The 12,048-nt window shown below is 49.6% G+C and overlaps 1 protein-coding gene across 1 annotated transcript; it reads left to right on the top strand.

The window, feature by feature from the left end:
* Window positions 1-315: 315 nt before the first annotated feature.
* Window positions 316-8,906, top strand: UPK1A (uroplakin 1A). Its single transcript, XM_019979198.2, has 7 exons — window positions 316-688; window positions 2,170-2,370; window positions 4,967-5,041; window positions 5,177-5,284; window positions 6,436-6,615; window positions 7,910-7,993; window positions 8,072-8,906. Exons 1-7 carry the CDS (start codon window positions 524-526, stop codon window positions 8,114-8,116), a joined length of 858 nt encoding a protein of 285 aa, XP_019834757.1. The 5' UTR covers window positions 316-523; the 3' UTR covers window positions 8,117-8,906.
* Window positions 8,907-12,048: the final 3,142 nt, after the last annotated feature.

Below are 12,048 nucleotides of genomic sequence, written 5' to 3' on the forward strand. Positions count from 1 at the left end.
TATAAATCACTGGCAGGGGGTGGGGTGGGGGAGGGGGGTCATAAAGCTGTTCTCCCATACTGGTCTGCTCGCTTGACCTCTTGTCCCCTCCTCCAGACACCCTCCCCCCTCCAGGAAACTGGCCTAAGGAGGGGCCTGGGCGTATATAGGGAGCCACTGTGGGAGGGGCTGGCCAGAGAGGCTACAGGCAGAGAAGGTGAGGAGGGGGCCCTGGGGGTCTGGATGCGTAGGGGGAGCTGCGGAGGCCAGCCCTGAGCTCTGATCAGTGACTGCCCCATCCCAGCCTTGGTTTCTTTTGGGGGGGGAGGGTGGGGCACGCTCCATGGCTTGCAGAATCTTAGATCCCCAACCAGGGATTGAACCCACATCCGCTGTAGTGGGGGCACAGAATCCTAACCACTGGGTTGCCAAGGAAGTCCCTCCTCTTCTGTAAAATGGCCCACTGCCAGGGTTGTGGGCACACTGGAGACCAGCCTGGGCCCAGCAGCGAGGTGGGAGCAGAACCTGGCAGCTGGGGTGTGGAATGGGGGCAGTGGGTCGTGTCCAGCAAGGCCCACCCTCCTCTCCCAGCCTCTACCCAGTCTCATGTGTCCCAGGCAGGACTATGGCTTCTGCAGCAGCAGCAACGACAGAGAAGGGGTCTCCAGTTGTGGTGGGTCTGCTGGTCGTGGGCAACATCATTATTCTGGTGAGACATTCACTGGGAGCCCAGGGGGCAGGTGAGGAGGAGGGAATCGTCCTGAGCCTGGGCGTGGGGCGGCTGAGAGCCCAGGACCCACTTAATGGCCCGCGTCGCCTGGCTTCTCAAGTCTGAACGGTCCTAATTTGGATCCCAGCTCTGCCTCTCCCCAGCTGTGTGAACTTGAGCAAACAACTTGACTTCTCTGTGCCTACTTCCCCATCTATAGATTATGTCTTCACTGTGGGCACTGTCGAGTGGATTAATCCTCAGATTAATGGTCCTCAGATCAGAAAAAGTGCTTGACAAGTGCCAGCTGTCATCATTAACATGATTATGGACATAAAGCGCCTGCTGGGTGCACAGGAGGCCCATAGCAATGAGTAATGGCAATGTCTTTAAGTTATCTAATACCTGCACGTGGAGCCGGACAGCCTGGGTTCAAACCTCAGCTTTATCACCTTCTACTCTGGGACCTGGGGCCAGTGATATAATCTCTCCAGGCCTCAGTGTTCTCATCTGTAAGATGGAGATAAAATAGGAATGCTGAGAGGATCAAGTGAGTTACTGGACCTGTGCTTAGGCCAGAGCCTGGCACACATGTTGCTATCAGTACGGGCCATCACAACGATAGTACAGGACAGCTGGTGACGATGATGATTATCACATGGGAAGCAGTTTTGGGGACCAGTGCACACAGTAAATACTCTGAACCTTGGTCTGATTGTTGGCAAAGGTACCACCGGGCAGTCTTCCTCTTGCCTGATTCCCCATCCCAAGAGGTAACCAGATTTTTATTTTCTCCAATATTTCTTGAAGCAGATACAAGCAGATAGGAACTAGTACCTGTTTTCTCCCTTTTCTTGCTCATTCCGCATCCTGGCCTGTGCCTCCCCCATCCTCCTGCTCCCATTGTGTGTAGGCCCCTCCACACCAGGCCTCCTCCAGCCTCCCCACCCCTTCCCACAACTGCAGAGCCCTCCATTGTGTGGCACCCTGGCTCCTTTATTCCCTACAGTGCAGCAGGGAATAACCTGGTGGGTGTGTGATTTTCCTGCATGGGCAGGTATATCCGGAGGATCAATTCCTGTGAGTGGAACGGCTGGACCGAAGGGAAGATGCCTTTGTCATTTGTTCTGGCCACAGCCAGGCCCCTCTCCTCAGGGACTAGCAACTCTCTCCAGGAGACCCAGCATCTCCTTGAGGCCAGTCATGAGCTCCAGGCTTAGCTCGTAGTGTCTCCTCGTATCCTTGAAGTCTTCAGCAGCTGGGGTGGAGGTGGGGTTCAGGGGCCTGGCTGGGCCCTCCCTCCCTTCTCGGTCCCCTGCCCAGCTTCATCCCTGCTCGTGGAAGGGGACTTCTTTGTCACTCTTACTACTTTCCAAGAGGGCAGCAGAGGCTCAGAGTGGGGAAGGCGCTTGCTCACAGAGACTCACGCGGGTGAGCCAACTGCGCCTGCCCAGCCCCTGCTGACCGGCCGTTCTGTCCAGCTGTCAGGCCTGGCCCTGTTTGCTGAAACGGTATGGGTGACCGCCGACCAGTACCGCATGTACCCGCTGATGGGCGTCTCGGGCAAGGATGACGTCTTCGCCGGCGCCTGGATCGCCATCTTCTGTGGCTTCTCCTTCTTCGTGGTGGCCAGCTTTGGTGTGGGCGCAGCACTCTGCCGCCGCCGCTCCATGATCCTCACGGTGAGGCCCCGGGAGGAAGGGATGGGCATGGCTGGCCATAGAGGTCATCCTCACAGTCATAATACCAACTGCACAGAAGCCCCTAGTGTGCCCTCCCCGTGGCATGGCACTGGGGCCTCCTGGCAATCACGTCATCTCCTCTGTCCATAAGCGGATAACCTAGGCTCAGCTGTGACTCTCGTCTTACTGGGAAAACTAGGGCCCACGGGAGGCAAGAAAGAAGGCGCTGCACAGGAAGATGGCTCTTGAGCAGCAGGACTGGGACTGGAACCTCAGCGAGTTGGTCTCCAGGGTCTGCACCTGTGAGCTCTGTTGATAGCAATGACAATAAGAATAGCACAGCTACCATTTCAAGAGTGCTCCGTGTTCTACACAGATGAGTTCATTTGTGCTTCACCGTCCGTCATGAGGTACCATAATCATCTCCATCTTCATCCTCATGAGCCCATTTGACAGAGCTGCTACTGAGGCTCAGAGAAGTGAATCCACTTCTCTGGGGCGGCACGGCAAGTGAGTGGCGGAGCCAGGATTTAAACCTGAGTCTGTCAGTGCTTGAGCCTAGGCTCTTAGTCTCCGCCCACAGCGATAACCCACATTCCCCCAAGTACCTCCCATGTACCTGACATGAGGCTAAGCAGTTTAGAAAGTGAACGCCTTCAAGCCAACCAGCGGCCGAGAAGTGAGTGCTTCTCTGCCCATTTACCAGATGAAGAAACTGAGGTTCAAAGAGGCCCACAGACCAGATGATAGGGAAAGCAGGACTTCCAATCTTGGCCCTACTGACCCAGAGCCAACATGGGGCTTCCTCCCCATCTGAGGGCTTCTTGGACTCCCAGGAGCAGCTACTTACCTAATCCACAAGTGTGTACTGAGCAAGAACCATGTGCCAAGCCCTGTGCTAGGCCCTGGGTGATTTAGTGAGCAAACCACAAAAGCCCTGGCTATGGGGCCGGATACTGTAATGGGGAGGCAGTGACCAGGGAAGGAGGAGCTGGAGCTGCGGAAGGGAGAGTGGAGAACTTGCAGGTAAAGTGAAGCAGAGGCGAGGTTGGTGGGGGGTGTGCAGTGAAGGGGGCTGTGAACCACGTGTGTGGGGGCTGGAGCCAGTTGTGGGGAGGTAGTGAGAGGAACTGAGGGCGGACAGGAGAGGAGAACACTGGGGGATGGGCATGGTGATGAGGGGAGAGAGGGGAGGTGGGCCTGGTCAGGACTTTGGCTTCACTATGTGTAAGATGGAGCCATGGAAAACACTCTTTTCCGGGCCTTTCCTTTTATTCTTTTCTTTCCTGCATTTAGGTCTCTGGCACAACAATTTTCCAGTCCTAAAAGTCCACCCAACTAGTAAAAGAAAAAAAGTCTGTGTCTGTCTCCCCTGTGAGTTTGTCATTAATTGAGACACAGAATTTTTCTTTAATTATTATGAGAAATTTCAAACAGACTAGAGTGAATGGCACTATGAACCTTGTGACCTATCACCTGGTTTCAACAATATCACCCACACGTCATGCCCCCTACCCCACCCTCTGCCTGCCCACATTTTTCTTTCCTGGGGTATTTTGAAGTGCATTCCAGACACCAAGTCACTTCCCTGTAAATACTTGAGTGCACATTTCTCTGAGCGATAAGGACACGGTTTTAAAGCAGCCAGGTGTGCTGGGCCACAGCATCTCGTCTGGGCAGTGAGGTTGGCAGGTCCACACCCCACCCTCTGTTACTTTAAGGGTAAGGGGAGGGGACAGCTGAGGGTCAGAGAAATAATTTTCATTAAACACCAAAGGGGTTTTTTTTTGGGGGGGGGGGAGTTTTTTTTGGCACAACCACTATACCGTGGGCACACCCTGTAAATTTACCCCACTCCCTTCCTATCTATCTTCCAATACCTAGTCTGTGTTCAGATGTCCCTGGTTATCTCAGGAATGTCTTTATATTTTTCTTTTCTATAGTAGACATTCATTTGACTGCATCCAAGCTAATAGTTAACTTCAGGGAATACCTTACAAATTTTTAAATTTCATTTCCTCCTAACATTTTATTATAACAAATTTTCAAACATACAGAAAGGGTGAAAGATTTGCACAGACAGTACCTATGTATCCACCATGTAGATGTTTCCATTCATATTGTGCATGCTTAGTCACTCAGTCATGTCAAACTCTGGGCCCCCATGGACTGTAGCCCCCCCAGGGTCCTCTGTCCATGGGGATTCTCCAGGCGAGAATACTGAAGCGGGTTACCATGCCCTTCTCCAGGGGATCTTCCCAGCCCAGGGATCGAACCCAGGTCTCCCCCATCACAGGCATTTTCTTTACCGTCTGAGCCACCAGGGAAGACCTCCATTCACGTTGTCTTATACTTTTGTAAACAATTGCATTTCTGAGAATTCCCTGGCAGTCCAGTGGTTAGGACGTGGTGCCCTCACTGCTGGCCCCTGGTTCGATCCCTGGTCAGGGAACTAACATCCTGCAAGCTGCAGGGCTCAGCCAAAAAAAACAAAACATTGCATTTCTATCCATGGACCCATCCCGTGAGGCGTGTGACCTCACAGGCTTTGCCCTGATGGCACTGGCCCTCCATCCCTCCCTCCGTCTCTCCGCAGTACCTGATACTCATGCTCATCATCTACATCTTTGAGTGCGCCTCCTGCATCACGTCCTACACCCACCGAGACTATGTGAGTCCGACGAAGGCCAGGGGAGGGACGTGACTTCTGGTGGGGGGAGTTCGGTGAGGGTCTCTGGTAGAAGTGGAGGTCGAGCTCTCTCCCCACCCAGCCTGGCTGGACCCTGTTCTTCCTGGCCCTCTGCAGATGGTGTCCAACCCGTCCCTGATCACCAAGCAGATGCTGACCTTCTATAGTGCAGACTCGAACCAGGGCCGGGAACTGACCCGCCTCTGGGATCGCATCATGATTGAGGTGGGCAAGGGTCTGCAGTGTTGGGGGGTTGGGGGCGGATCTTGGGCTCTGACCACAGAGGTAGTTAGGGCTCCCATGATGCCCAATGGTGGATGATATTTACTCAAGTGGTTCTTAGGAGGGAGGAACTCTGGTCGTTGCCATTTTCCAGATGAAAAACCTCAAAAGAGAGAACAGCACTTGCCCATATGTTTGGTAAGGGACAGAGTTGGGGCTCAAACCTGGCAGCCTAGATCCAGACCCACTGCTCTGAACCATCGCATGCACCATCTTAATAATAACAATAGTCATAATAATAACAGCAAACATCAACCAGCACTACCTTTTGTTTTGGAGAAGGCAATGGCACCCCACTCCAGTACTCTTGCCTGGAAAATCCCATGGATGGAGGAGCCTGGTAGGCTGCAGTCCATGGGGTCGCAAAGAGTCAGACACGACTGAGCAACTTCACTTTTACTTTTCACTTTCATGCATTGGAGAAGAAAATGGCAACCCACTCCAGTGTTCTTGCCTGGAGAATCTTTTGTTTAGCACTGTTCAAAAGCACTTTCAAGCTTCTTTAATCCTCACAGCCACCCCATAACAGAGATCAGCTCTTAGCGATGAGGAAAGGGAGGCAGGAGGTCACATGGCTGGTCGGTCACAGAACCAGACGGACTCAAACCCGGGCTGCCAGGTTCTAAAAAACACACGTTAATTAAACTCAGTGTGATATAGGAGCACAAAGGGAGAATGTTGAGGACCCCTCAGAAACCGAGGTCCCCATTTGCTTTAACCTAGCCAGGACTGGAGCCCACGTTTGAAGGGGCCTATGTTTTCATCATTTGGAAGCCACAAATTAAACACCCACAAGGGCCAGGAGAAGCCAGAAATCGGCCCTTTGGTGTCGTTTAACTCTTTGTGTTGATGGGTAATTTAAAAAAAAAATTTTTTTTTTCCAATGAATTTTTTTTTTCAAAAAATTTAAAAAATAAACCATGAATGTGGGTTTGATCCAAATCCCCCATCAGCCTCAGGGTGCTGGGACAAGTATTGCCTGCTCCTTGCTCACACACAGACAGTGGAGTGCAGGCCCACCTCGGCCTTCCTCGCTGTGAGACGCAGGGGAGCGTCTGAGTTGGAGCCCGCCTGACCCCAGCCTCTCCCTCCAGCAAGAGTGCTGTGGCACGTCAGGCCCCATGGACTGGGTGAACTTCACGTCTGCCTTCCGGGCCACCACCCCAGAGGTGGTGTTCCCCTGGCCCCCGCTATGCTGTCGACGGACCGGCAACTTCATCCCAGTCAATGAAGAAGGCTGCCGCCTGGGCCACCTGGACTACCTGTTCACCAAGGTGTGTCTCCTCCTGCTGTGTCTTTCCGTCTGTCTGGCCCTCTCTGGTTCTTCTGTCTCTTTCTCCCTCCCACTGTCTGTCATCTCCTCCCCAACCCCCATCTGACTTTTCCAATCTTCCATCTGTCCGCCCTCCACCTCCCCCACTGACCCGCCACCTCCCTGTGCAGGTCAGCGGGATGCATACCGCAGGTTTGGTCTGATCCAGACCTGGCGACACCTGAAACTTTTCTCAGGTTGTCTGGGGATCAGAGCAACAAGAACAATACCGGCAGCACACCACCAATAACCACTAACATTTCTTGAGCCTTTACTTTGTAGCAGGCATCCTTCTAGGTGCTTTACATTTTCCTTTTTTACTTATTTCCTTCTCACGGCAGCCTAATGAGGTAAGGTTGTAATGTTTTCATTTTACAGATGATGAATCTTGCTAGTGAGGGATGGAGCTGGGATGTGATTTCAGGCAGTGAGGCCCCAACCAGGTGCTTTAACTCCTGCAAGGGGAGTTCAGAGGCAAAGAGAGAAGCCAGAGGAGGGGAACCAGTCCCAGTGGGCTAGGGGCGCCCTTCAGCGCCATGTCTTAGATCAAGTATCATGGAGAGAGGAGCCTGATGCAAGCCATCACCCCTCTAGAGTCAGATAGCTGTTCCTTGAGCCTTGGCTCTGTGCAGAGCACTTACACGCCTCATCTCACAGAATCATCACAGCTACTTTTTGGACGGTAGTGCTGTCAATATTGCTATTTCCCTGATGGGAAAACTGAGGCTCAGAGGGTCAGAATCGTAGCTAGGCCCCATAGCCAACAAACAACAGAGCTGGCCCTCAGCTCTGTCCTGCTGACTCCAGGGCACACATCCTGAACCTTTAAGGCAGATGGAGCAGGGGATCTACATGAAGGCAAGTGGTGTGGGGCTCTGGCCCTGCTCAGCCTCACCTCTAAACGAGAAGCTATTAGAACTGGTCTGATCCTAAAGTTAAATTTCAAACCTTTGGAACTTGGGGGCAGCATGGAAAACCGGCTCCAGACAGAATCGCCCTCAGACTGCACCATCGGAGGCAGCACCTGCCTGTGCAGTCTGGGTTATCGTCACAGCCCTGACTCCCCGAAATCACCCTGGGAGGGAGACACTGCTGTGATCCCCAGGGTGAGAAACCCCCACCCTTGGTGATCGCACAGGAAAGAAAAGCAAGACTGGAAGCAGGAAGTGACTCTCCCAAGGGTGCCCAGTGACTCTTGCTTTCAGCAGCCAGCCTCCCTGGGCATTATCTCACACTCCCACTTTCCCCTTGCCCAGGGCTGCTTTGAACATATTGGCCACGCCATCGACAGCTACACGTGGGGCATCTCGTGGTTTGGGTTTGCCATCCTGATGTGGACGGTGAGAGGCGGAGCCTTTGAGCTGGGTGGGATGGGGGTGTGAGGCTGGAGTGTCCCTCACCTGACGCCTCCTCTTCAGCTCCCCGTGATGCTGATAGCCATGTATTTCTACACCACGTTGTGAGAATGAGAAGTGAAGGCCACGTGCACACCTGGCTTCCTCCTCCTCCTTCCCTGGCTTCCTCTGGCTGAGATGGCCGACTCGCCTCTCCCTGTCCCACCTCCCTGGCCCAGCCCTCCCTCCACTCCAAAGATGTTTTACCAGGTTTCTGAGCCCTGCTGAGAGTTGGGGTGCCCTAAAACCCCTGGACATCCTCCTACTAAGGACTAAGCTTCCAGCAAATTCTCTAAGGGGTGTGTAGCATGTGTGTACAGACCGTTAGTCCTTAACCTCCTTTCACTAGACTGATTCTTGGCCCATCTTTCAGGGTCAACTTCAAGTCCTGTCCTCGGGGGGCCCTTTCCTGATCTCACCACCCCATTCACAGATGCCTTTCTTATAGTTCCCAGAGCTCCTCCTCCATGGTGGATGTCATCATCATCACTGAATAGTTTGTGATTGTCTGTTTAAATTCTGTTAGAACTGGGATTGCCATGAGGAGAGGGACAAGTTCTGTTATGGTCACTTTAACATCCCCTGCATCTCCTGGCATGGGGCTGAGCATGGATATTCAATAAATACTACTTGAATGAGTTCGTTTGTTTTCTTCTAAGGCCAAGGTAAATGAATAAGAACTATCCCAGAGGAAGTAGCAGAAACCCAACCAGCACTGACTGAAACATAAAATGGAATGTACAGGCTCATGTAACCAAGTCGGTAGTGCTGGCTTCAGGCATGTCTGGATCCAGGGGCTCAATCTAGGTTTCCAGGAAACCTGCTTCATTCTCTGGCAGGATTTCTCTGGTAACACCAGACTGGCATCCTTATAGCTAAGCAACACGGCAGTGAGAAAAGGCCTCTTTCCCAAAAGCTTTCACCAAGGTCAGGAATTAAATCTCACTGTTTTGGCTTAGGTTTTAGCCCCACTCTTCAGTCTGGGAAGGGAAACCAATGTGGATTAACATTCCTGTTAAAGATGCATCCAGGGGGTGGTGTTAGGAAGGGGACTGGTTATCAAAAGAAAATCAAAGTGCAGGGCTGCTGGGCCAGTACAGGTGACAGACATCCTCCTTTATTGTCGTTATCTGGTCGCCAAGTCCTGTCCAACTCTTGGCAACCCCATGGACTGTAGCCCAGCAGGCTCCTCTGTCCGTGGAATTTCCCAGGCAAGAATACTTGAGTGGGTTGCCATTTCCATCTCCAGGGGATCTTCCCTGATACAGAGATTGAACCTGTGTCTCCTGCATTGGCAGGAATATTCTTTACCACTGAGCCACCTGGGAAGCCCCAGACATCCTCCTACTAGGGACTAAAGCTTCCAGTAAGTTCTCTAAGGGGTGCATGAGAGCAAACAGTTTAAGAATCTCATCATTGTTCTTTTGTTCTGTCTGAAGCAGGCCCATGCTCTGGCCACTTGACAGTGGTTAGGCCGTATGGGGAGAACTCGTCCTTACCCATTAAGTGAGGTTTGTCAGGGTCCTCATTTCCTCCACTGGTCTGCAAATGGCCTGCAAATGCTGGAATCAGATGTCAGCTTTTGAAAACATACTTTAATGGTCAAATCTATTACAGTGAAAAATTGGAAACAACAGAACATCCATCAGCAGAGGGTGGGTTGTACAACTCATGTTATATCCTTGACTGGGATTCTCCGTGGCTGTCATAAAGAAGGTAAATCTATGTGAGCTGATATAAAAAGATGTCATAATGGTATAAATAATTGGAAAGCATATATAAGGGTGTTCATTATGTAACAAATGAACATCAGTGGTGGACTGGTTAAATTAGCTATGTTATGTCTGTACTCTAGAGTACCACAAACAATACTAAAGAATAATGTTTTAACATGAAAAAAATCTCCAAGGAATGCAAGTAGAAATACTGGCAAAGCACGTACAGTGTTTTTATTCCTGTAGATCTCTATGCAGGGTAGGTCTTTTCTTTTTAAAGAAAGAGATCAAGGTTTTAAAATAATGTTTAAAGGAATATGGGAAATACTTTTTAGAAAGCAAAAATAATTTATAATGCTTCCATTTAAAAAATTATAAAAATTTACAAATGGGAAGTGTCCCATGTTCCATTCCCCAGTAAACATCCCTCCAGATCTTCTCCAACCCTGTAGGTAATGCTATTAATACATGATCAATGTCCTCTTTGGCTTTTCAAACATTTTTATCAATGTATTGATATATGCTTATATAAGCACATATATACACATGTTTGATAGAATCATGCTTTGGATTAGATTCCTTAATGGTCCAGTGGTCAAGAATCTGCCTTCCAATGCAGGGGATGTGGGTTCAATCCCTGGTCAGGGAATGAGGATCCCACATGCCACAGAGCAACTAAGCCCATACCACAGTTAGAGAGAAGCCTGCCCATCACTATGAAAGATACCACGTGCTGCAGGTAAGACCTGATGCCACCAAGAATAAATAAGTAAATATAAAAAAATAGAAACATGCTCGAAATATGTATTACAACTTGTTTCCTTCACTTAAGTATATATTTTGGTCATCTTTTCATGTCAGCTTATGTGAATTCACTTCTTTTTTTGAAACTGTGACTGTGTTTTCTAGAATACAGATATGTCACAGATCATCATACTCTGCTGTAAGTAAACAAGGCAAGGAGCAGAACCACATACATAAGTGATTTCTTTTTTATAAAAATGATATATACATATTTCTCATAAAGTTTTTTTTGAAAAACAGTTGGGATGGAGGGCCAAGAGGAGGAGGAATTTCCATACCATATATATCTTTATGATGTTTGGGAAAAAATGCTTTGTAAAGATAATGTGTTACTTTCCAAAAACAAAATCTAATAAAGGGATTTCTGAAATACTCAGCAATGTACAACTTTGCTTTTCGAGACAGAATTTTTTTTAAACACCAGGTAGATGTAGATGTTATATGTACCGTATTTTAACACATAAGCATACCTCCAGATTAACTGGCTTAACAGGCTTTTCTGCAGGCCCAGGAATGAAACTTCTCCTCCATCCTTGAGCACATATTTGACCACGTTGTAAACATGTCAAGGAAAAGAGGGTATTTGTCACAATCTACTTTTAAAATCAGATGTATTCTCAGGTGGAAGTTCACAGTGACCTAGTCAGTGACTCAGATTCTCTGGGAAAGGAAAAGAGGCAGTACTGAGTTCTCACCCTCCACCACCACACTCTGAGCCTCCCTGTTGCCATTTAGTCGCTAAGTCGTGTCCGACTCTTTGCAACCCCATGGACTAGAGCCAACCAGGCTCCTTTGTGGGATTTCCCAGGCAAAAAATACTGGAGTGGGTTGCCATTTCCTTCTCCAGGGGATCTGCCCTGATCCAGGGATCAAACCTGGGTCTCCTGCATTGAAGGCAGATCCTTTACTACCGAGCCACCAGGGAAGCCCTGAGCCTCCATGTACCCACCTCTCTAAAATTGGGTTCTTGGAACTTCCCTGGTGGTCCAGTGGTTGGGACTCCACACTTCCACTAGGGGGCGTGGGTTTGACACCTGGTCGGGGAACTAAGATAGTGCATGTGGCAGGGTATGGCCAAAAAAAGAAAAGTACAAAGAAAAATGGGGTTCCTGCAGCCCCTACTTCATGGCATAGGGTTCATTATATTCTAAGAGCTCAGGAATCCATAGACCTCTTTATTATGGATCAGGAATTTTCTCAATCCTGTATAATCAGAATCAAATACAGAAATAAACTGCTGGGTAAGGCTGATAAAAAGATAAATATGTGTGTTGTTTGCCTTAAAACTGTAAAACACTGTAAAAAAACCTTGGTAAAATCCTAAAGTTTAACCTTGGTTATCAAGGAAGAGGAGACACTTGAAGGGGGGCTTTGTTTCATTTCTTGGGCATTTTGGTATTTTCCAAAAATTCGTATGAAAACTCTTGGTTTTGTCCTCCATAAAAATAACTATTAAAAGAGTTCCTTTCTACTTGCTAGATG

This window comes from Bos indicus, chromosome 18 (assembly GCF_029378745.1).
Source record: "Bos indicus isolate NIAB-ARS_2022 breed Sahiwal x Tharparkar chromosome 18, NIAB-ARS_B.indTharparkar_mat_pri_1.0, whole genome shotgun sequence".
Classification (NCBI taxonomy): Eukaryota; Metazoa; Chordata; class Mammalia; order Artiodactyla; family Bovidae; genus Bos; species Bos indicus.

Excerpts from the sequence above, each read along its gene's own strand:
- UPK1A (XM_019979198.2), top strand. The coding sequence starts at position 524 with ATGGGGGCAGTGGGTCGTGTCCAGCAAGGCCCACCCTCCTCTCCCAGC. Across the intron at positions 689-2,169 it reads TGGGCAACATCATTATTCTG|CTGTCAGGCCTGGCCCTGTT; the intron begins GTGAGACATTCA and ends CGTTCTGTCCAG. Across the intron at positions 6,616-7,909 it reads TGGACTACCTGTTCACCAAG|GGCTGCTTTGAACATATTGG; the intron begins GTGTGTCTCCTC and ends CCCCTTGCCCAG.